The 26,154-nt window shown below is 38.0% G+C and overlaps 1 protein-coding gene across 9 annotated transcripts in view; it reads right to left on the bottom strand.

The window, feature by feature from the left end:
• Positions 1-26,154, bottom strand: part of SGCZ (sarcoglycan zeta) — a 348,739-nt gene that overhangs the window by 301,901 nt on the left and 20,684 nt on the right. For 7 of the 9 annotated variants that reach the window (XR_004306978.1, XR_004306979.1, XR_004306977.1 and 4 more), the window contains 3 exons: positions 23,396-26,064; positions 21,087-22,470; positions 48-98 (listed from right to left, as the gene is read on the bottom strand). Coding sequence is in view for 6 of the 9 variants with exons in the window: in XM_032444281.1 (XP_032300172.1) it covers positions 48-98; positions 21,087-21,125 (90 nt within the window). In the remaining 3 variants the exon portion in view is untranslated. The remainder of the gene's footprint in view (positions 1-47; positions 99-21,086; positions 22,471-23,395; positions 26,065-26,154) is intronic. The other 2 variants (XM_032444282.1, XM_015862367.2) reach the window with 2 other exon arrangements.

Here is a 26,154-nt window from a genome sequence, read left to right as displayed (position 1 = left end):
ATAAAGAAATCTGCTCCCAACTCATGACTCATAGCAATGGTACTTACAGCACCAGGTCTTCTGACTTCCTCATTTACAATTATCCACTTTTCATCCATCTGTGGGGAACAGAGGTCATAAATGAGAAAATCAGTCCTGTGGAGCACTTTAACTCATGACTTCCATAAAAGAGGAACTGTTATAAAATGTTCCTCTCTCTTTCTGTCTTTGAAGCCATACTCCCACTGCCTCAAGAAAAACATTTTTGGCTTCTCACTCAAGACAGCAAGAAAGTGTGATACAACATAGAAGTTCTATTCTGCATCAGCATATTGTGACAATATTTTTTTCTTAATCTTCTACACATTTTTTTAAGAAGTGTTCTTCTACAACTCACATTTTATATAGGCTTACAGGCACCGTAGATTTTCACTGTCTAGGGTTTAACACATCTGTGTGGAAGAAGTTGTTCCTGTGACAAAATATGTGAAGAGAAAAGCAAACATGGGAGATGCTGACACAAAAAGGAACAAGTTACTTGTGCAGGGACTTAGTTCCATGTCCTGCCTGAGCACGTGGGGACAGAAAAATAGGGAAAACTGTGAGCTTGCTATGTGATGAATCACAGGTACATTACTGGATGGCAATTCTGGTTTCAGAGCTGTAGCAGTAGAGCACAGGGATAGAAGAGCTACGGTGAACTTGGGAGAGCAGAATAAAATAAAGAATTGGAAAGGGTTGTTTCAGATATCAGAACTGGCATCTGAAGAGGATAAGAATGGAATTTCCCTTTATTTCATTTCTCCATAATATTTACAATAGTTAATATTATATAAAAAAGAAATGGAAGTAAATCAAAATAACTTTACCTATTCCTCCTATGTTGGTACCAACTACACTAACAACCATCCTCACAAGCATTTGTGCGCTCCATTCATTAAATATATATATATATATATATATATATACAGAGATTAATATTTTGCAAGTCTTCACTGCAAACAATCCCATTTCCCATCTAAAAACACTTCATAATATCTTCCAATCCCTTGTTTCAACATTAGCTTGTTACTTTCTGTAACTGGCTAAATGAAACAGGTTAATTCCCTCCTTACCAGGTCATGATTTGGAGACATCTGACTATTCTCCACGCTTATCTTCACAGCCTTTCTAGCTGGTCAGTATTTTGTCTGAATCTCAATAACCTAAACAAGGATACCAGATGTTTGGTTTTTTTTTCTTTTTAAATTATTTCTTCTATAACAATATAAAACTGGCAACTTGTCTTCACTTTAATAATGCATCCCTACATTTTTAATGCAACTTTTGCCTAGCCAGCCAGTTTCTTTCATTACTCAGCTGATTATTCTTGAAATGCAGTAATTTGTATTTGTCCTGCTTGAACTGCACCTTGCTTTTCAGACCAAATTGCCAATTAATTATATTGTTTTTAATCTTAAAACTCTCCTCCAAAGTGCTTGCAGATATTCCCCAAATCCATTTTCACTTCAAATAAAAATAAAAGAATACATCATCTTACATTATTCTGAGATGACTGACCTTGGCTTCCTTTGGTTTACTAAGTATTATGCATGATTTTTTTTACTTTTCCACACAAAGATATTAGTTTCTTCCACAGTTCTGCATCTTGGGGGGGCATAATGCAAATACAGTTACAATTAAAATATTTTTCTCCTATTTAAAAAGGGTAATATTCAACTTCCAAGAAATAATGCTTAGCTAAAAGTAGTAAGTACTTCCTTAGGACCTCTTATCAGGTTTTTCCTACTATCTTCTAAAACATACATTTTAAAGCAGCAGAGATTACGGCACATAAAGAAAAACAGGAAAGACGAAATGTTACTGAGTAATAAATCACATGTATATTGAGAGAAAAGCAGAACAAGAGCACACACACTCACACACACAAAAATCCCTGTTCTAATTTTCTAATATAAATATTTACATTTTGCATAAGGATTAATCACTATCAAAGAAAAAATTGCTGTTTGTGACCTAGTGTTAGACAACACAAAATAACTTAATCTGGTTTTCTCTAAAGGCAAAGCTGTATTTAGAAGTGGATTTAAGAGATATGTACACCAGCTTCTTTTGTAATTTTATTAGCATACAAGCTATAAAAAATTTTACAATTCTACTCATGTATATATCTATAATCTTTTATCACAGGCATTTTCTCTCCAATACTGGATAAACTTCCTTTTTTTCTTGTTTGGTTGTTTTTTTTTATTTTTAATAGATAGGAAAAGTACACCATGACAACAGAAGATATGACAAGATAATCTTCATAATATTGTACCTTAATGAAGTGACTGGAGTCTTAATGACAAAGTGATTTTATGTGTACAGCAATTAATATGCGAATCACCAAATTCTAATGTTGAGAAAAACCAAAGTACATATAGGCCATAACTATATCACAGGTTATGGGCAATCTTGTCTCTGTATCTTATTACTTCTTTGGAACACAGCACTCAGCAAATAAAATGGGCAGACTAAGTACTGTATTGTGTTTGATATAAAACATGGAAAAACTGCATAATACTTCAGATGTATTTTGAGGTGTAAAAGAGAATTATTGAAGTGTAACAGCTCAGAGTGCTATGACAAATAAGCAAGTGTTGTCAGCAGAGTGGAACACCAAATTTACTTTTGAGCTTTGTCTACATAATCCTTACATTTTATGCTACATTTGTTGAACACTATGCCTTAGAATGAATCAAACAATTAGTCTGCAAGAATTAGTTTGAAACTTGCAGTGGTTTCAGCTAGACAGAATCAAAATTAGAATTCAGCTGCATAAACATCTTTATAAATTTGGTTATATTATAAAAATCAAGTGTAGAAGTAGCACACTGTAGAAAATATCATTCACACCACAACAGCAATAGAAGAAAAATGAATTGAGCAGATAAACTTACAAGAATGCAAATAATATTATTTTCCAAAGCAAAGAACATTCAGAATTCTGTTTCATTTTCCAGGTATACCACTATTTGCTACAGAATCTGGACACAGGAAAGATTGAAACTCAGGTGACACTGCAGCATTTCTAGGTCTCAAAATTGGATTTCCAGAAGTTTTGTTCAAAATCCCCTATTTTGTTTTATTTTGTGTTGTGCCATTATACTAAGAAACTAAAAATGGGCTGCTTGTTTACTAACATGAAGAGATTTTTGAGTTCTTGGTTTCAGGGCTTTGGAGAGCAAACACACAAATTTTAGCAGCAGTGCTAGTAACATAAATACATAAATAATGTTTAATGGCAGTTGATTACCTTTCATTAGGCACATAGTTAATACAATTAAGAACATGGAGAAAAATTTTGGAAGTAGATAGTTCATTTTATATACTATATACTCTATATTTCATATTATTTCCCATTGTATTCTACCATGCAAAATAATGAGTCAGTGTGTGCTTTTAGGCCACCAAAAGAAAACATAATTTAGGACCTGCTGAGCTCACCTGGGTCAGCTGCTACAGTCTGAGCTTCAGAGCCAAATCATTGCAGGCCAAGTCTGTAACAGCTTGACTCTATTCATTTCTGACTTGGGTGAATACTTGTAATGCACACAAAACAAAAGTTTACACTTGTGGGCTTGGTGCAAAGTAAATATGTAGTTACTATTTCTGATCTATGTTTTTTCTTATGATTAAAAATCAGCTTCATTCTGACTGTTGAAAATTGTAAGTTTTTATAGATGGTGTTTGTTTTGGTTTTCATTCTCCTTTTTATTTAACATTACAAAACATTACACATTTACCAAACACACACACAAAAAATAAAAGCCCATGAGAGCAATCCTGTACTTTCCTTCAGACAAGAAATATAACCAACATTTAGCTAAAGTCTTAACAAGAACCATACAGTAAGCCATAGTAATTCCTTATTTTTCCAACAAAATTGTGGATTCTCCTTTTCGCTGGAAAGCAAATTATTTGTTTATAAAAATAAAATGGGAACTTCTTCACTTGTGCCCCTGAGAATGTTGCTTTTCTTCAGATCAGTTCAAATAAATGAATAATAAAATCACTGCTATGAATGATATTTTGAATTGGAAAATACATTATGACTCCTAAATTTTATTTTCCTGTCTGAAAATGTAGTGCTCTGAATTTCTGCCTAACATGCAATTACAAATGCTGTTCCAAAAGCAATGCCTCCTATTATTTAAGTTGCCCCACCATGTCAGAGGTGGATGTTGGTGGTATGGAAGTAGTGGTCAAACGTTCCCAACAAGATTCTGTTACATTTTGTTGCTGTGTGACAGGTGGCAGCAGAGGGGCAGTCTGACAGAATGGTGTCTGACATAGAAACGCATATGGAGTAAGGGTGCATCATTGAATTCTTCCATGAGTTAAAAATGGCGCTCATTGAAACTCAGTGACCCATGAAGCACTTGAAAATACTTTCTATCAGGTTCTAGAGGGCCAGGGGGTTGATTTCTTAAATGAAAAACACTCTGACTTTTTGACAAAGGGTTTGATCTCTTTGTGTTATTAAATTCTTTTGAAAAAGACAGCAAAAGATTAGATTCACGATGAATGCAACCATTTTCAAATTGTGGTTGCATACTACACACAAACTTGGGAAAGGTGCTGTAGCACATTTACTCAGGTGATTTAGAGATGACAACACTGCTTTTCCAAAAACATAAGCCAAAATAAAAAGTGAGAAAATTAGTTACTCTGCATAACTCTCCACTGCTCATTTGAACATGGGATAATGGCACTTATCAACTTCGTTCTGTGAATCCTTAAATTGGAAACTTTCAGACCACTCCATTATTCCAGATATTTAATGTCTTAAGGAACAATCTTAGTGTCATGCATTTATTTCACCTGTTTTCTTTATTTACTCATATTAAGCTTGTAACATAAATGAGACTAAAGCATAATTTATTATTGCCTTAGGCATGTCTTCTTGAAAAAAATTCAGTCTCAACCTGCAAACACTGAGAGACTGACAGTTCATCTCTTTCCTTATTAAGCCTAATCCAGCTGCTAATTTTGCTCCCATTTATAAATGCATGTGCCTGATGGGAATAGGTTTAGGTCCATGCTCTGGGCACATATTGCTACACCCTTCTCTTTTAATATGCTGAATTTACTCTTCATTGAATCAAGTCAAGTCTGTTTTGTTTGTTTGTTAAATTAAACAGGCTCATTCAGACTTTCACTGGAGGGTATTTTTCAAGATGCTCCTGTTTCAAGCTACTTGAGCTAATGCAGACATTAGAAGCAAAACTGTTCTGCTGTTTAAGAACACAAAAACAGTCCTAATAGATCAGACCAATAATGGGTCATTGGAGGAGGGTGCTGAGGAATACCACATAGAGACATGACAATAATTTACTGACCTTTTCTTTAACGTCAGAGTAGTATATACTGTATAATCAGTATATACTGATTGTATACATCTTCTCTTTTATTCAGTTACCTCCTGAGGATTTTATGCTGAAATAAGAATCTTTGGTGAAGAACCACTCCAAAAGTGTGTTGGATAGTCTCAGTAGAGATCCCTGAGAGCTACCTCAGATTACCTTACCCATCCCTCACCAAATAAAAGGACCCTGAATGACAAGCTTTTCCCTGTTACAGCTCTCCTCTAAACCACCAAAAGCTTTATCCAGATGTAGGACTTGGAACAACAAGATTCCTGTAGACTCTACATCCACATTAAATTATTGAAATCTCTCTGCTGAGAAAATGTGGCTTCATGGGAAGATCTGACTGGCCTTGGGAAGTATTTCAAGTATAGTTAATTTCTGCTGAAATGTGTGGAAAATGAAAACCATGTGATGCATTAGCATAGAATAAAAGGAGAATTTGCCCATGATTAGAAATACTTATACAGGATGCTAATGCTGTTGCTGTCATCCAACAGTACGGCTATTACAGAGCTGTACAAAAACTTTCACAGAATATTGCAGCACAATTACTTGGACAAGGGAACATTACATTGTATAAATGATCATTTTACATGTGAATAAAGAGTTAGAGCTAGCTAGATGGTTTGATTCCAGTATGGCTAAAATATAATTATTTCATTTGCAGCAAGATTCCTATTGTATTTCCCATAACTATATGTGATACATTTTCAGTGCCCTGTGTGGCATCTGAATGCAGAGCACTCCTAAACAGTAATTGCTAGTATAATTCTCATACATAGCTAGTGTGTGTATCACAAGCATGGAAGGATTCACTTGCTGAAGCAGAGCACTTGTTTTCCTTACTGGAAACTGGCGAGGGGTAAAATCTCTATTCTGTGCATTACAGATTCCAAGTTCCTCAGTACAAACAAAGGAAGAATATTTTGGTGGCTGGCTGCAAAATCCATAGCACTGCCCCTTATTCTTGTGACTAGCCTCCATATGCTTCCATTTCCTACAAGTACTGATAAGCTGTAAAGTATAAGATTGTGTTTGGTCTTCTGAGTTGAAGACTGCAGCAGGAGAAGGTGGGTGAGTCTTCTTAGCAAGGTCATTGGGAATTGCAGTCCATATTTCCCATGACCTTGCTAAGGGTGGATGTGAAACTGTGAACTCTGCCTCTCCAGGAAAACATTGATTAATTGCTACATAACGTGGCCTCACCAGTTATCATGGAGAGCTTCACACTTTGACACCTATTGTCTTTGTTGTTACTCTCTCATCTACAAGATGCCCATCACCAAGCACACACACACTGCACCAGTAATTAGACCAAGGCACTGCCTTGCTTCTACATGTTGATTGAACTTCTGCTGTGGTTAATAAAACTGTGTAGTGAAAAAAGCAATGAGACAGCAACAAGGTCAGAGAGCACAAATCTGTTACCTATCCCCCCACACAGGGCCAGAAAGCTTTTTCACCTATCATGTGAACATTTCTACTGTTGCAGTCCTTTCATGTCTAAAAATCTCAGCAACATTTTACATATTTTACTGAAACTAGTGAAATTTCTAAGATGAGCTCTTGTAAAATTAAACATAAAACAACAGAGACTAATTCTACAAAAACTTATTTTTAAAGCAGTGTTGTCAAAAATAAGTTTAAAAAAAAATCTAAAAATAAGGAAGAAAATGAAATCTATACAGGCCGGCTCATAAAATCTGTACAAACATATGTCTCTATGTGTAAATATATCTCTTAATATACATACTATTTATAAAAGGGCTGAAGAATTACACTGAGAGATGAGCAAGATTCAAAGAGACAGGCGGCTTATGTAGCTTTGGTTCAGCTAATAGAGTACAAGATAGGAGACAACTGGCCAGCAAAAAAAAACTTTTTCTTACAGACAACTGTTTTTCAGAAAAGGCCACAAGGCTAATTCAGAAAAAGTAAGATAAAAAGGAAAAATGGAAAATAAAAATAAAGGGAATCAAAGATCTTCTATTATGCTCACTATGTTCAGTTCTCTCTGTCCATACCAGCTGTAAGCTTTTGGAGGACTCTTTTTCTGTTTATTCATTTATAAAACAGCACATGATCGTCCTTTCCAATCACGCAGATAAAGCTGAGGTTTCATGCAGATCTTGTCTTCTATAGAAAGGGTAGGAAGCAAAAGTCCTTCCCAGAAGCAAATGTTAAATGTCCTAAAAATGTGTTGCAATGTATTAACTTCCATGTCAATTTACGTGCAAAAGAAGCCTCAGCGGTGCAGGGACCCAGGCAGAAAATGGGAAAGGCAGCCACTGACTCATAGAGCCATAGAGGATAAGATGACCTCTAAGGCACAACTCTCTACCATAACCTAATTCACAGTGGTGATAAGACCCATCTGATGGCCACTACACATAGGTCTGCTTCTTCCATGCTGCTCCTTTTGGGGGAGGTACAACCCACATGTAGAAAATCTAGAAGTCCCAGGACTGGTAAAATTTTTTCCTCACTGATATTTTGCTGCAGTAATAATTACTGGATTTAGCTAGAGATGAGCTTTAAACATAACTGTTCAGAAAAGTTTTGAGAGCAGCGCCCTCAGTAAAGTTGAAGTGTTCTTGTATTCATTATTTTGTACATCACACCTAAAATCAGGTTTGCTGTATTGTTTCCAGGAGTCAATGCATAACTATATAATTGTCCATAAATGTTATTCTTTCCTTTGTCTCAAAATGTACAGAGCCATTTTCTTTCTGAGGCTGATGATTAAAGCAGATGACTACTACCAGAATATGTGGATATTTATTCACACAATAAGCCTGATCATAGCACATTCAGAGGAAAAAAAAATATAAACATGCCAAGTGAAAGCAGATTTCTGCCTGCACCACTGACACTGTTTGGGTTCCAAACACAGTGAAAAATACACTTGGAGCTTGTGGTAGTTATTTTCTAAAAAAATATATTTTAAAAGAAGTTAAATTGCGCAGATACAATCTTTAACATAGCCTTGCCAAAACTATTGGCACCTGGTCAGAAATATCTATTTACTCATGATCCAGTGTACTACTCCCAAGAGAACTGAGAAGGCATTATCAACATCACTATATTTTCCTTTCCACTTTGCCCTTAACCACTTTAAACATTACAGACTATCACTTCTGATAATGTAAAACATACAAATGAGAAAATGGGCCCACATTTTAACCTAGTCATAGTCAATGCACTTTGGCTGAGTTCATATTTCCATTTTCAGCTCATCAGCATCCCCCATCACTGAACAAATTTCTTAGTGAGGGAGATATTTCAACACTAGCATGGGAAGAGCAGAACACTATTTGCCTGTGCCCTGCCCTTCCCCTAGAAACTCTATTTCTCTACTCAGTGACCATCCACCCAGTGAGCGTGCCTTGCAGCGAATGATGTATAACAGCATTCTTGGATTCTTGAGTAAAGGAACAAAAGAATTCAAGATCTCAGAGGTTAGAAAGAAAACCAAAGCAGTAATGTATGCAGACTGCATCCCTTGATGCATATTTTTAAGTGTGTACTGATTGACTTGTCTCAGTGTTTAAGTTTCCTTTAGGCAGTCAGGTCTCTTTCAAGAGCTAGCGATTATGATATTATTAACCTTTGGTATTGAAATTCTATTAGTAGATCCTGATTTATCCTGGTAAACAGTGTTGTCATCTCATTCTTAGCCCTGGCTTGTGAAAATTTACAGCTCTGAGATTTTCATATGTTTTTGTTTTTTATTTAACTCAGAAGGTACCAATGAAGCAATCTACTCACCAGATTGATCCTGACTGTGCATGAGGGATACATTACAATTTTGATTCTTTTTAAAAGATAGACTTTAATTTTTTTTATTTTTTTTTTCCTGGGGGAAAAAAAATATATAGTTGTCTTAATTGTTTCTTGATTAAAATATAATAATTTCAGCAGTTCAAGTAATAGCTCCTCCTGTCTCCTCCCAAAAGGTTCACACAATGTATATTTTTTTAAATAAAAAACAGGAATTGTGCCTTTTGTTGCACTTAATTGAAGTTCAAATTGCACCGATAAATAAGGATTAACGTTAATGAAATATAATAATGATCACAAAGACATCCATGTTAATCCTACTTTGAATTTTGGATACTGGAATCTCTAAGATCCCTGGGAGACGAACAGCCATCTCTGACATACTATGTCTGAGAGCCCCAGCTCAGAAAATCAAAAAGCAGAATTTACTTGCCACATAGGAGTACCATATTTCCTTCAATCAAATCGCATTTTTGTAACTACTTTTGAGCAGGAGTTTAGGACACAGTCGTTATCAGTGCTACAATAGGGAGTCTCGTGGTTCTCTAAAGGTGCAGTCCTGTTTGCTTCCAGTTGACAAGACATTTAACATGAAGACATTTACCATTTCACAAGTCTCCTACAGCAGTAAACTTTATTCCCGCTAACAGCAGCAGTAATTGCCACATGCAGAATATAATTCATTGTTTTAAACGTTTAAATCTGTTTTCTTTTTTCATTTCTGTTCTCTAAAATCACATTGAAATTTGTTGCAGGTAAAGTCTTTCTCAAAGGACAATTATTTCAGTGTTGCTGAAGTAAAAATACAAGTGAACATCAAATCATTGCAAATTAATGGAAGCTGGGATAGAAATAGGTAAGTTTCCAATATAGAAAAACAGTCTTTTAAAAGTGGAAATTCCACAATTTCCATAGTTTGCCATAAAATTTAAAAAAAAAAAAAAAGACAAATTTAGACCTTATTTAAACCTAATATCAAAAATTAACAATAATAATAATGGGTGGGAAAAAAAATTAAAAAAAAATAAAAGAAGAAAAAGAAAGAAACAAAACCACCATCTTAATCTTCTTCAGCAAGTAGATAATATGTTGTAAAGTGCGTACCAACCATCTGCCCCTATACCACAATCTTTGTGCCAAACTCTGGAATAATTTGAAGAGTGGCAATTCACAGTTTACACACACTGAAAAATATCATATGCAGAAGAGGCAATTAACATTGTGGTTCCCCTGTTCTACTTTGTGAGTGGTGATCCAGATTTAGCATGTAAAGTTGCCTACTGCCAGCCCTCCAGCAAAACTTAATATCTCTGCACTACTGCTGATTCAGCTGTACATGGACTTGGATCTTGGTTTAAAAATGCTTGTGTCCCCAAAAATTAAAATGTCTGGCAACTTACTGCTGCTGGAGAAGTTAATCTGTGTACCTTGCTGGCAGGTCAGCTAAGAGTGAGACAGAAGCACAGAACTATATTGTACTGACTTGGGTAAGACATAGAAGACGCCTCCATTTAGCTCATGCTGTTCTACTGCCTTCTTCTAGATGTCTTAAATCCTGCAATCCTATTCTGTTCCCTTCTTCTTCATACAACTGACTTTATCTGGAGGAAGGGGAGCATGTAAGGGTGCATGAGATGTTTATATTTAATGTTATATAATGTTTTTGCATTTTGATAAATTAATAAAATATCTATGTAAAATGTAATGAGTTCTTTTATGCCCATAAACTATGAAAGATGTGATAATAGTGCCATAAAAGCTGCAACTTATGTAGACTTCGATTTTAAAGAAAAAACACAGCATCATCATAAGATAAATGTAGTTTATTTATTTTCTAATATTTAAGAGCTGACTTAGGCTATCCTCTCCACAGATGGAAGCAATGTTGATATCTGCAATTGCTTGCTTCTACTACCGTTAGCCCTTTTTAAAAAAAGAAGTGTATCAAACAGGTTATTTGACATTATATGGAACAGAACTCTACACCTGTTGAACAGAAGACAAGAAGTTTTCCCTAGTATAATATCGAGTGAAAGCAACACAGAATGGATCCCAGCCACAGATTTAGGGAAAATCTGCACTGCACATGTCCAGGCATGCAGGTTTTGGTCCTACACTTAGTTCTGATCACAATAATCACATACTAAATTGGTATGTGGTACCAATTCAGTATGTGATGAGAGTAAAAGAGTATGTTTTACTACCATCCTACTCAGATTGACAACAGAGCATCAGTTGCTTTCACAGGTTCTCTATTTTCTCCTTTTCTCATTACCTCCTCCACCAATTCCTACAAACACATTTCCTACAAATTTTCTGAGTAATCATTTGAGTTTTCTAGTGCTTAAGAGAGATAAAGTTTGTCCTATACTTTGTCGTGTGCATTTATGCATTGCACACACTACACATGTTTTGCACTGAGTGGTAATATTGGCATGAAACATTTGCTTTAAAAAAAGTATACAAAACACAGCACTAAATCTGTGAACAATCAAGATATCCCAGTGATGCAACAGCATGAACAATAGTACAGACAGCTGTACAGCCATTTCGATCCAGCGTTCCCTTCCCACTTGAAATCTTCACATCCCATTTGGCTATTCTAAAACTGCATTGGCAAGCTATGCATGTCTGTTACAAAATAATAGCTCTGTAGTCTGATGCAGCAGCATATGCTCAAAACAGAAATGGATTTTACCCAATATAATCTATAATTCTTGACACAGCAGGTGCTAGGCTTCAATGCAGCTCTCCTAGGCACTCTTGTCTTTGCTCCATTCATCATGCTACTGTTTGCTGCCTACTAGGTGCATTCCTTCATTGATCAAGGCTTAGAAAAGTCCAAGTTCAATAGGACAGACAGCACCTTGGCAAAGGATGTCTTCTGTTTTATGACTGTCAGCAATATGATGGAGATTTTATGATGAGACACAGGGACATTACTCACATTCCTGTAATTTCATTAAGCACTAGTGCAAGTGGTCTCGGTAGACTGAGTAGATGGCATATTTACATGAACAGTGAATATTATCTACCTCATCTAAATTAATGCTGAATGAAATAGGGAGCTTAACTAGGTAGAGGTCTGGTCTGGGCAAATAGATCATTTTCCAATCACATACTCACATTTCATAACGAGTTGAGGGAGGCATATGAAGGAAGGTATGAGATCAATTCTAAAGATAGTATCTAGCTACCCTAAAAGCAAGATCTACTTACAGAAATGAGACTGTCAGTGCCAGTACTGGGGAAAAAGCACATGCTAACTAACTTGTTTTTAGCCTCTGAAGAATGACACTCTTTTGCCAATTTTTTCAGGAAAATCTAATACAAAAATGATGAAATGGGATAATAATTTTCCCTGCATGAAGATTAAGAGGGAACATGAGTCTCCATGACAGAGAGCTTCTGAAGAGCATTCATCTTATGTCTGCTCAACTGCAAAGGCATTGAGCAGTTAGCATTTACTTCAGATCAGAAATCTATCTGAAATAGTAACATCAACTTCAGAGCCCTACAGGAAGTGACAGTCAATACCAGCTTGTTGCTGGATATTTTTGCAACCACGGCCTATGAAGTTTGACAGAGCTCAGCAGTCTTGTGCAAGGAATGAAACACAGTGTTTCAAAAGATATAAAAGGGAAGATATTTATTACAAATATTTACATAACATTATGTATCTGAAAGCACGATAATGCACCAGCCTCTCTGCTGGTAGCTGCCTGAACCTCCAAAGAAAACAGAATTTTTATATAGTATAGTGTTAGAACTAAGGGTGGTGCCTTAGGTACCCCACAAACTGGAGTAATTCAGCTGAGTGATTTCTACAGAGTACTTGCCATCTGTTGGTGATGACTCAAGCAAAACAAAGCACAGATGGATCTTAGTCCCAAATTATGCCTTTTTTTTGTTGTTGTCTTTTCCTTGCCTGAACTCATCTAAACTTCATAGGTGATCAGGATATTTTTCATTGTGGAAGAGCGCGTCTTTATAGTGACAGGCTCATAGTCTGCAATTATTCACAGCTAATTTTCAAACTGCTAAATGAAATAAAAAATGCTATGAATTCCAGTTTTAAGGACAAGTAGCCTTCTTGGAAAAACTTCCAGTACCTTTGTAAAGTATTCTGAAATGCACTATACTGTTTATTAAGGCACTGATCATTCAGCTTCTTTCCTCATAAATATGTTTGTTACCAGTAAATGGGATTTACATCGGCCAACCTGCTCAGTAGGGAAACTTCTGAATTAGCCAAGACAAATTACCCCAAATGAAAAAGTATTCACACTGAAACTTTACATATTTCCTGATTCTTTATAACTTTGACAGGAGTCTCTCTATCAGACTGAGGTTCACATTCTTAAAGGCTCTCCTGATGTCCAAGCAATCACTTTGAGTGCAGAAAATTGGCTTTTCTTCAAAATAGAAACAAGTTGTGGTACAATCACCTTTTATCATTAAGAAATAAAATTAGCTTAAGTTAATAGTAAAATCTCTTTCCCAATAAAGTCAAGACCTGGGTATTTTATCTTGCCTGGCCATCTGTCAAGTCAAAGCCATCCATCTCCTACTATATGCTGAACTCATGCTTGCATATAATTCATAATTTGAGCACCATCTTTGGTCTTCTAGAAAAATCAACATAACTGGAAGGTGAATCTCAGTGCTTCTAAGCAGGACAAATTATAAGACGCTCTTCTCCATCCAGGTGGAATAATAAATGTTAGTCATTAGTGGGATGCAATCAATCTGCCTAAGTAACATTTTTAGGGAAAACTGCTGATGTCTGATGAAAGAAATGGGTTTTTGAAGGCTATTTTCCAGAATGGAAATGTTGGTGTTCCGCATATTGCAGAGGTACTTTTCTTGCAGCACCTCCTAAAGGAAATGATGGCCATTCCTGAAAAACACAGGACTTCAAACTCTCATAATGAGGCTGTTAGTGGCTTGATTTCTTCCAAAGCTATGTACTGTAAAACCACATTTATGCCAGAGTCACAAGAAGTGCAGTCAGAAAAAAGAATGAAGAGAGGGTACTCGGCCAGAACATTTCCCAAGATATGGTACATCTGCAATGGTTAGATAACTTTCCAAGTTCAAATCTAGCATAATTTTAAATATAAGGCTTCAAATTGAATGCAAAGTGAAGCCCAGGTTCTGAGGCTTCATTCTTCCTCCTTTACTATAGGTAAATAGCTCCTTAAATTTTAAATTGCTTTTCAACTTTTGTCATACCTGTTGATCTATGATCAGACACAAGGCAGATGAAAAGACTCTACTGATTTTTTTACTTTCCGTTTCAATTGGTTTATGTATACTAGTGATTTGCTAAATGCAGTTCATTTCATGAAAACCTCCTATAAAGCAGCTAATTTACTTGTCTTCAGCTAGCTAATAGGAAGTGCCATTTATGGAATGTTTATTGCATGAGAACTAGCTTTTACTAAAGAGAATATAATTTTGTACTGAATAACCTCAGATGGAGAAAATGTTACCTGCAATTTCAGCAGATTATGGTGTTTTTTTCTTAGCTCCAAGTACTAATTATTGTACTAATTATTCAGATTATTTTGCTATTTTGAATTAAATTGAATTTCCATAGAAGTTTTCATGAATTAAATTCTATGTTGATTTTAAAGAGCTGCTGTGCTATGTGTCTACTGAATTGGGGTGACTGCATTGTTTGTGCCAAATACAGTGTGTGGATTTTTTCCCTTTCTTGAAAACAGCTCAAAATGCCTTAAAAACAGTTTTGAGTAGGAAAAGACCTACATAACTGAGACACAGAATTATCATGAACACTGATATTACAAAGAGAAAATAACAAAAATACCTGCATGGATGTGGTTCAATGACCAAAACTTTCCACCCCAACACAGATGATAAAGCCTAAAAGTCTGTATGCAGAATCTGTAATGCTGTAACTATAAATTCTTCTACATAAGGATAATGTTATAACAAGCAATGCATTTAGAATGCATGCATTCAAAATCATTTGTGATGTTAATTAGTATACATTTTTATTAAGTGCACTAAATTACCTTCTTATAAACTGAGAAGGAAGATGTTTTTTTCAGTTTACCTCTGTTCACTAACATTCTAATTTGTCTGTTGTAGAGTTGTAGGAGCAGGAAGGTAGAACCTATAAATTCCAGACCATTGCTGCCCAGATGAACTGAAGAGGACTGACAAAACAGTGAAGTATGGCTAAAGGTCAGGTTTTCATGCCTGAGGCATTTTACAGCTTGTGGCAATGATTTTGAGATGTAACACTACTGTACTGCTGCTGATGTAACTAGACTGATTTCACAAAGCACTACTAATTTAAAATTGAAGAAAGGTATTCTGTCCCTGTATAGTTCTTTTCAAGCAGAGCAATTTCTGGGAATTAAATCATGCAATTCTCCTTACACTACTTTGTAGAGATGTAGAGGGGTAAGAAGGAGGTATGGAGGAACAGTAGGTTTTTTTTTTATTTTTTATTTATTTATTAACAAAAGGGTTGAGTACCACAAGCTTTATTTGAGTTTCTCTATATGCCTGCAAACCTACCCCTGTTTGATGTAGTAATAGAGCTAATCCAGCCTTGTGTAGCTGCAGTTATGCGGCTAACAGAGAATAAAACCTCACATTTTATTTCTCCCACTGTTGCATTGTAACCAACAGGTACTGAATAAAGGAAACGCAGTGCCAGTGGATAGCAGGCTCACAACATCTTTCTTCACAAAAGACTTTGTTAAAAGTCTTAGTGTTAGCAAAGGTTCTGATGGTTTAGTAGATAAATTTTAGGCTTCGTTCTTGAACTATTAACTAATACACACTTGACAATGGCATTATGTGTGGCTGCAGAAAAATATATAGCAGGATATTAAGTAGTTTTCTGTAAGCTTTTTAAATGTACAGCGTTTCAAACTAACGAGAATGGTGTTTTCCATGTTCTCCCTCTTTTTTTTTTTTTTTTTTTCTTTTTAATGGAGAAGATAACAAAAGTGATTTTGCCATTAAGAGGCCCTTGGAACCTCCGTGTCAAAGTGAGAAGAGAGTTATGCATAACTGTGCAGGCTTTTTATATATTTGAAATCTTATGTTTGTCCTTTGTAATGCTAGATCCTTAGAGGATGCAGAAACAACTAGGTCGGACATGGATTTGTAAAGTTTATATAAAATTGTGCAAGGTGAAATGACTTCACAGGAAAAGTCTCTAGTGACATTTTTGCCACAACACTTTAAAAATAGTTTTGCTCACAGCCTATTCAGGAACTTGAGAAAGCAACATCAATCATCAAAAGATTAAGGGACATACAAAAAAAAGTATGACTGGGTCTCCCAGATACATTTTCAGTGATTTATCTCTGAGATGCTCTAGCATAACGTATACATTCTTTCAAAGACTTAAATTCAGATCTATAGAATCAATCCATGTTACAGCAGTATCATACACTAACCTCTTCCATTTCAGGAAGAAAAATAAACCATTGCTAAGTTTCATGTAAATCTCTCACATCTATTATTTAATGTAGAGAATACAATGGCAGAGGAAGACACAGAAATATTTATCCCCAGACCATGAAGAGGAAATAGATAGACTGCTTTTTCTCCTTTTAACCAAGCCTTCAGATTTTGATGGATTTTCCATTTCAAGAGCTTTGAGCTTAGCGCAGCTGTAATGAACAGTGTCAAAAAGCTCAGGCACAGGTTAGTACTGTTTCTTAGTAGCAACAACATGGAAATTTTTTCTGAAGTGTATACTGAGAGCACTGCTGTTGTCTTGACCTTTTTGCTATGTCTACTGAACAACTGTATCTTATGCATAGAATTCTCTCCAGCTTCCCAGACTACATGTATAGTTTTTGTACATATTAGGAGGCTGAGAAAAAATCCCACAATGGGAACATGGAGAAGAAGAATTTGCAAGTACACCACTTAAGAACTATTTCATCTTAACCTTTCATGAAGGAGGACTTAAAGACTGAATTATTTGGCTGTGAATGCAAAGGTTAATTGTCGTTACTGAGTACTGTTGATAGGTCCACAGTAAAAGATTATGACTTCTTGGAAAGATATAGGTAGAGAAGGGGAGGATTTGAATTAAAAAGGCAAATGCTTTAATATTCTCACTTAGATATCTGTGTCCCAAGCAGACATGAATTAAAGAGATAGACAATGCTAAAAATATATTGATTGTTATAGAGTACTATGCATTTAATAGTGGAATGACTAAGTTAAAACAGAAATATAACCTCCTACCTAAACTCATCAAAAGTCCTCCCACATCACACCAAGCACGAGTTCCTAAGACTCCTTCTTCAAAGCATAAAAAATAAAAATAAAAAAAATTACAGAATTCTTCTGAGTATTAGCTCTCTCGTTTGATTTAAACAGTGAATTGATTTGCACTGTTGTTATATTTAAGACCACAAAACTATTGAATCATCTCTTGTTTAAACTCTTGTGGTTTCTCTGTTTGAATTTCTTCATGAAATATATCATGAATTACATAGATTGCATTGAATTACTATCATTGCAAAACCAGTTTCATGGAGAAGTTAAGCAAGCAGTTTTGTTTCACTGGACATGTAGAACTATAAACAGATTATAGATATTCTCCCATGAAGTGAATAAAGAAATTCAGCTCAATTTCACAAGATGATTCAGAATTAGTGTACAGGGTTTAATGTTTTTGCATTTTAAAAGTTGTAATTTCAAGACACTTAACACCCCATTTAAAATAATATCTTGGGACTGTAATGACAAATTCTCACTGGACCAACATTTCACATAGAAAGATTATTTCTGAGATGGGTTTTTATTCCATCCTAAGAATCCCACCATTATCACACACTCAACTACAAACCAACTTTTCTCTAGAAAAGTATNGAGACACAGATTACAGGAAATACTATCTCCTGCTATCTGAGACCATCTCCTGCTATCTGAGACCATCTGAGACCATACAGAAATTGTGGTTGCTAAAAAGACATAAGAGAAAAGGAAGAGAATTACACTAGATGAATTTAATGTCAAACAACAACTGGACAAACACAAAGGACAAAGCTTCCTAATGACCTATTCACTGTCAATGAAAGCTGCAAACCAACACTGCATCAGGAAACACACAGGCCTCTCCATGCTGCCTTATAAAGCAAACTCAGACAATTCCAAGCAATTAAATACAAATGCAAGTGTGCAAGTTAATTTCCAAAATTTATCAACATATACAAAATATTAAGCTCTACAAAGTACATAATATGCTCACACAGACATACAGTTTCATATGTGTTCAAAATGTAGACACTGACTACTTCAGGTGAGATAAAGTGCTGCACAACACTACACCTCAGACTAAAGCGAACTACGGAAGAATTGCATATTCTGATTTCAGTCCTGCTCCTTTAAAACAAAAGCCCTACAGGCTTGTGATAAAACCTAGGAGGGAAGTTCATGTACGTATTTGAGACAGATGAGACAGATCAAAGGTAAAACAGAACAGCCCCAATTCTCAGATAGAGTAGTCTATCTTTTTAGTACTGATCTGTTTCATCAGGAATCATGCATAGACTAGTAAGGAGAAGCACACCTGCCCTCATTAGCAAGCGTTTCATGCATGACACTTGCTCAGTTTTTCACTAAATGGCCTTTCAAAACATACAGCCATTACATATACTCTATATAAATTCAGAATTCATTACAATCAGTATAATAAACATACACACATTTCAAACTGAAATTCAATGTCTGTCTTGAGACTTAAAATCTTTATATACCATACAGTATATATTTCTGATATCTATACTATATATTATCATTATAGCCAACACATTTGACTTGTAGTACAGCAGAGAAGTTATCATTACTCTTTTTGATGCTTTTTTGCATATATAGAGGAAACCTACTATTTTGAAAGACACTGTGTAGCCTGTTTCCACAACTCTGGGTGAAGTTCTGCTATGACACCCTGTTCCTGCAGCTGACATTTTCCCTATGAGCCCTCTGTGTGGCACGATGTGGAGCTCAGCCCCGGGTGCCTGCTAACTGTACATCACAGCATGGGGGCTGCATTGACCCAGAGGGAAGGAGTGGAGCTCTGAAATGATTTCAGTTCCCCTGAGACCGGCCAGAAATGGGCGGAAAGCTTTTCACAACTTTGAGCAGTGATGGCACTACTCTTCATGGTGCCCGAGTCCAACAGGGTGACCAGCGGTCAATCCCGAGCGCGTTGCCTTCCAAGGCCTTTACCCCCGTTGTATTCCCGTTCGAGAGAATGCAAACTTCGGGAATATCCCCAATGCCTGGTGCAGCTCGGGGTGGGATGCTCGGGTCACGCCGGCCCTGCACCACCCCCTACTGGCCGCGGGCACCTGGAGCCGACCTGGGCACAGCTCCCTCTGGGCGGCAATCGCTCCCCAGCAGCCCCGCAGCCGTAGCAACACTCATGAGAGCTGTTGTGCAAAAGCGGCTCGTCCGAGAAAGTTGCCCAGTATTTAGGAACACCTACAGAAATGCCTCCTTCTGCTCCCTTTGAAGCTTTTCTCAAGGGAAAAATAAATAAATAAATAAATAAATAAATAAATTGAAGCGTGATGCTCAGAGGCAATACTGCTTCCTGGCTGTGTTGTTTCGCTCAAGGTCGAGCTGCCTGTGCACGCTGCAGCGTGAGTCTTAATTGCAGCGCGGATGGCTGCGAGATTAATGGAAGCCGCTTCGACTAGAGCAGCCCCGCTCCCAGCGGGATGTGCCTTCCTGCAAAGTTAGCATGCATATATTTTCTATAAAGAACCTTTAAAAGCAATCTGCTAAAACAGAATCACTCCCTGGCTCAGGGCTGTCCCCGGGAACCCGGGCAGGCCGAGGCGGAGCAGCTTCGGTAGCAGCACAGAGCCCTCTACTCATCCAGCAGAGCCACTGCCATTTCTCTCTCCGCCCTGAGCTCATCACATCCAACGCTCAAGCAACTTTATTTCTGGTGTATGTTTTTCTTAGGGGATTTATAGCAGTTGCCACTGAGACTTTGTGAGGATCTCGGGTTGTTCCTTTTCATCCCACACCCACACCATACTTCAAGATCTGCCTCACAGGAGCAGGACGGGAGCCCACGGTACTACTTTGGTGCTTCCCAGAATTTCCCCTCCCCACCCCTCCCTCCCAGCGCAGAGCCCCACTCAGTGGGGGGGAACCAGGGCTCTGCCCATGTCCCAAAGAAGGCCCTCTTCCTCTCCATCACTTCCTCAGCCATGCAGCGACACCACCGCCACTCCCTGTCCCCAGGCTACCCCCACCCTCTTTACCCCGTATCGACAGACGTTTTAAAATTATTATGATGATTATTATTAGTTTAGACCGACTGGGCTCGAAGCTACCAGCAGGTGCGGGCAGGCTTTCCATCACTACAAAGGAGCATGCTCAGCGCTTTCAGGCATGCTCTTTCCGCGGGGAGGAAGCCCGAGTCGGACTGGGGGGAATCCTTGCAGCGGTCCCGTCCAAGTGCAAAGTTTGGGGCTGGGGTTCCATACGGCGCCCCGTGCCCGCGGCCGGTTCTCCCGTCCGGGCATGAGGAGGAACCTGGGCGCTTTGCCGGAGGCGAGCGGAGCGTGAGGGTTCCTCTCTCTCCTGGCGGCGGAGGAAGAGGAGGAGATGCCCGAATGAGAAAGGCTTCACAGGCAACTTCTACGGGGAAACCCGCCGCCCTACTACCCCCTCCTCCCAGAGCGAGATTACTGCTGCGCCTGGCGCGGATACAACGCTGAGAGCACCACCATCATTCATATTCGTATGACGATGCCCGAGGAAGCCGCGCGGGGCTGCCCACGCCGTCCCCGGCTCAGCGTCCCCCGCCCGGGGCTGCGGGATCCCCAGCAGCGCCCGCCCCCGGGCGGAGGGTCCGAGCCGCACCGTGACCGCGGGCACCCACCCTACCTTGAGCTCCTCCGTGGCTAGGTTGCCTGATCGGTCCATAAGGCGAAACTGAGCGCGGAGCGTTGAGGAAGACGGGAACTTGTGCCCCCCTCCAAAAAAAAAAATGAGAAAAAATAAAAATAATAAAAAAAAACAAATAAAAAAGGAGGGGGGTTAATCTAGTCTCTCAGTTTCCAGCCTAAACTCAGCCTTGTCCTCCAAAGCCCGGCAGCTCCCCTCAGTCTCATTCTCTGCGATCACGCCTCCACCGGTTAAAATAAATAAATAAATAAATAAAAATAATTCACTTTTTTTTTTTTTTTTTAAGGAAAAAAAAAAAAAAACTCCCTTAAGGTTTAAAGCGACAGGTGATCTGTCGTCCCCGGTGGAAGAGATTCGCGTCCTCTGGTAATAAAAAGGAGGAGACAGGAGGAAAAAAAAAAAAACCACCACCACTGTTGAAGATTTGGTTTTTTTCCTTCTGCAATAAGCTCAGATGCCGACGACGAATCGCTGCATCCCGTGAAAAAATCCTGCTTCCTCGGACGGCATCATGCAGCAAATTTCAAGGAAATGTGTTCAAACTGAGGAGGGTATGATAAAAGCCGCTCTCGCCATGCCCACTCCGGTGGCCAACTGAGCACCCTGCGAGAGCAAAGCAGCAGTGATGAACGATTTCGTCGGCGAGATAACAAAACCTCCCAAGTCCTGCATAGATTCCAAGACTGTTTTGCAGCTGAAGGTATTCTCTCAATAATAATTATTTTAAAAATATAACAAGATAAGAAAGTCTGTAGGGGTTTATCTTCTTCGAAGGTTATTCTAAGAGTTGGGAGAAAAACAGGAGGATCTCTTGCAGAAGAGAGGGAGAGACGGAGATTTCCCCTTCTGTCCTGTGTTACTGTCCTCCGCCGCCAGGTGCCTGACTTCCCTGCTCGCGGTCCGCGGGGATCTCTCCGGCTCTCCCGGCGCAGCGCTCCCTCCCCCTCCCGCTGCAGCCCCGGGTCTTAACGCCCGAGGCCGCCAGCGCCGCCCTCGCTCAGCCCAGGGCCGCCCGCCCGAGGGCTCCGCATTGTCCCCTCGTGTCTGAGCAGTGCCACTCAAACCATCTGAGCAGCCGCTGCTGCCTTATGCATAGCTCGCTATAGTTGTGTATAGATACAGATATCGGTATACATACATATAGACACACACACATAGACGTGCATAGCTCTCTGTGTGCCTACATTAACAACATGATAGGAAAGTTCCCATCGTGAGGCTTGAGATGCATCTGTTTTGTTCATCTCTTGAGTGAGTACTGCTGCAGCTTCAGTGGAGCAGCGTTTCTGATGGCACATGGGTTAAGTCCAAGTCTCTCGTAGGGTGTAATTTGCTTTTCCGAAGGGTTCCCTGATTTGTGGCTCTCATGTTACAGGGGGAAAAAAAAAAAAAAAAAAAAAAAAAAAGCCAAAATTAAATTTTAAAACTCAAATTGCTCCCCACTAAGATATAGATTTTATCAAGTGCCTTTATCATAAATCCGGCTGTCACTTGCAGTTTGGGAGAACAAGGCTGTGATTTTTAGTATCCAGCTTTCAGTCTTTGGGGGGCTTTATTTATTAACTCCATGAATTGTAAATTCAAAACTATCACTTTCTAGTACTGTTGCCTCCTCCTCTTAGGCATTTTCCATGCTACTTCAGATAGAAACAGCATTCTTGATAATCCAGTATAAATTAGATCTAATTGCTCAAAGTGCATACTGTGTTTCCAGTTCCATATGGATTTCTTCTCAGCTTCCAACACTGCAGGGTTAACATAAGCCTGAGCCCTGGGTGATGGGCAGTGATAGCCATTCCCAAAGACTGAATACAGCACTTATCTTCTAGAAAACTCTGCAGATGCAAGGCAAACACAGGCAAATGACATTTTTCCTCTTAGCACAAACTGTGCATGACTTCCAGATTCATTGTGAATGCACTGTAAATATCATTATTATCATTAATCTAGAACAGCAATTTATAAAGATTAAAGGCTTGGTCTGGTGTTCCCATGTGAGTCAACAGGCTCATGTTCAAATAGAACACTGCCAAACTGGACACTAAATCAAGGTATTGTAGTATGTATAGGAATTGTAAAGACTAAAGAGTCTTTACTTGTTTTGTTGTTTTTTTCCCTGACAAATACTCCCCCTCCCCCCAACAAACAGACAAAAAAATCAGAGTGACTTCTGTAAGAGCCTGTAAGAGAAAGAAAAATTCCCTCAGAAGGCACCTCTATGCCTCCCCAAAAGCATCATCATGCAGTCCTGGGGAAAGGAGAGGATTGCCCTGTTCTGAGATACCTACCAGATAGCATGGTATGAGAACACCTCTGAGTCCTGGCCAGGGCTATCAGGCAGCCAGAGAACCCTTGAGACTTTCTCCATCATCCAAGTATGATCACATGGTGCTTAATAGGTCAACAGGTAGATCCACAAAATGTACCATTCTAAAAAAAAGAGGCCTTCAGTACTGGACCTTCTGCTGTCTTGCTGCCAACATACCACAGGCACCCTTCAAAGGGGCACTTCACTGTTTCTATTGAGATTGGCACAAAATACATGGGGATGTGTTACATTGAGAATCCTCTGCTGAGTTTTGTTGAAATTGGTCAAAAGTTTAGGGATGAGACAAGGTAAATTGTCAGGGCAATAATGTAAACATCACTGCCTTGGAAAACAAGGCTAAAAAAATTGATTTTGTCAGTCTCTTGAGTAATGCATTAAAATGTGTTTCACTGTTCTTAGGTGATATGCCTCATCAAGTGACTTTAAAAGTGTTTTTTGTTGCCAAGTCAGGCACACCTAAGTTAATTAATACCAAGCTTCTAGTTGCTTCCAATATCTTTTTTTTTTTTTTTTTTTTTTTTTTTTTTTTACCTTGTGTGTAGTCAGTAAGACATTTCTTATTGCAAGGCCTTAATTTGGAGGATGGGCATGACTCAGATATTCATAATTTTCATCCTCATTATTTATGTATGTTCTTATCTCAGTGATTGCATACAATGCAGAGTCCTTAGAGGGGGTTTTCTTTTTCATCCAGCACTGTTACCAACTGTATTCTGCAGGTGTCAACACAAAATTTTATGGAAAGGGTAAATATTATCATTAGCATTAATATAGGGGGAAACTGAAACAAAGCTGGGAGGCTAGATCCAGAGAGGAACAAGCAAATCTTCAAGCAAAACAGTGTCTTAGCTTTGAAAAAGAGCCCTGAGTCTGGTGCTTGCAAATGAAGAACAAAAAGCAAGCAGAAATCTGCAGTCAGCAAGCAGTGGTTTTGACCTCAGGCCTGTTGTTCAGCAGGTCAATATGTGGTACACCAATGAAATAATTCTGTTATTTTGTATAAGTCTGCCCTGGCTATTATATCAACTTTATTTGAGTATTCATCTGCTTCACTCGTACAATTGCCAACTTTTTTTTTTTCCAGATAGTAAGCCACTATGCAAAAATTATCTTCTGCTGCCTTCTTTGTCTTTCCTGTGCCCCTATATTCCTACATTAGGCATTCCAAGTAAGCAAAATTTGTCAGGATATAAATAAGGATTGCATGAGAGAAGAATCCTAGGAAAGTAATTATCATTAAAAATTGAGTTTTTAACCTGTTATGAACAAGATTAGGATGTTTTTCAATATTTAGCCTTGTAGCTAAATAAATAACCTTTTATTAAGATTAAGAAGACTTGATTTCTGCAGATTCCTCTTGAATGTTTTTTGTAGTGCAGTGAATTCTGGAGTACAAGAGCAGAATATAGAGTATGTGCTGGACTTTGTAATGATAGCCCAAGCCAGAGCAGAATTTTAACAAATCTGGAAAAGTTGCCTGCTGAGCTTCAAAAAACTGAATTCTGCAACCATTCAGCCATTGCATGCAAACATTAAGGGAACATATTTTCCTAATTAAAGTCTGAAAAAAAACATTTTAATTATCAAAAGTTATAAGCAAGTTAATGTCAGGATTATGCCTAACCCTCCCTGTGATCCACAGGAACTGTGAGCAAGAGTAGTTCAAGTTTGTGCTGTGAGAAGGTACAGCTTTTCAGCAGCACATTGTATTTCTTAAACAGGTTCAGTAGACTCAGGACTAGATAGCTATCATGACTGCTTTGTCATTTCAGAGCCATGTTCTGTGTCCTTTCATCAGTGCATTTTATCTCATCTTTCAAAGAGACTTTCTCTCAGATTGAGAAGATTCCAAGATAGACTTCCCCAGAAGATCTTCTTTGGAGTATTTGTCTTGCTAAGGCATAGATACTTTTCTGGTTTGCTTTAAATGTGGTGTGGCCCATGCAGAAAAATAAACATTTTCAAAAGGTGAATTATTTTTTATAGGTTTGAATCATCTCTGGAAGTGACGGTTTCCTTCTGACTGTACAGGGAGTACCCAGAGTTAGATGCCTGAATCTGTGACCACATGCTCGGTAACTTAATACAGATACAACCTGAACTCATGCCAGAGTTGCACATATGCATCTGAAAAAAAAAAAAGATGCCAATCATAATTAAATCATTGAAAATGATGAAATCTTTCATAGTGAAGCCACAGTCGATACAGTTCATGAGTGTATTCTAGTCATAAAACTAAAATAAAATTTAAAAAACCTTCCATAAATCCAGTATTTAAAGGTGGAGATTCAGACTTAAGCATCAGAGATGGGTAAAAATAAATGAACTAGAATAGTTCTCAAACAGAATGTCTACATTTTTCCAGGTTGTAAGGGGAAACCCATTTCCTGAAATAATTTTTATACTACTCAATGTGTAATTTTATTTAATTATTAAATTATTTTAATAGAAGGTGTCAGGCTAACATAAGTAGATGTATATTACAAGTATCTTTTAGTAAGCATATTCTGAGAAATACAAAATTGGACCTTTGAGCAGAAGTCATTAAATGCCGTGCATCATCCATGCTTCAGAACCCATCACAATCAAGAAAGAGTAATCTTCCTTGGCCTAGCAAGAGCTTCTGAGCTGCAAGGAGACCACAAACCTTTGTTGAGCCCAAGAGCTTATGGGAGGAAGGAAGAACCATTACATTGTAGAAACATAGCAGAGGTTTCC

This window comes from Coturnix japonica, chromosome 4, assembly GCF_001577835.2.
Source record: "Coturnix japonica isolate 7356 chromosome 4, Coturnix japonica 2.1, whole genome shotgun sequence".
NCBI lineage: Eukaryota > Metazoa > Chordata > Aves > Galliformes > Phasianidae > Coturnix > Coturnix japonica.
This window is presented reverse-complemented; position numbering and strand designations above follow the sequence as displayed.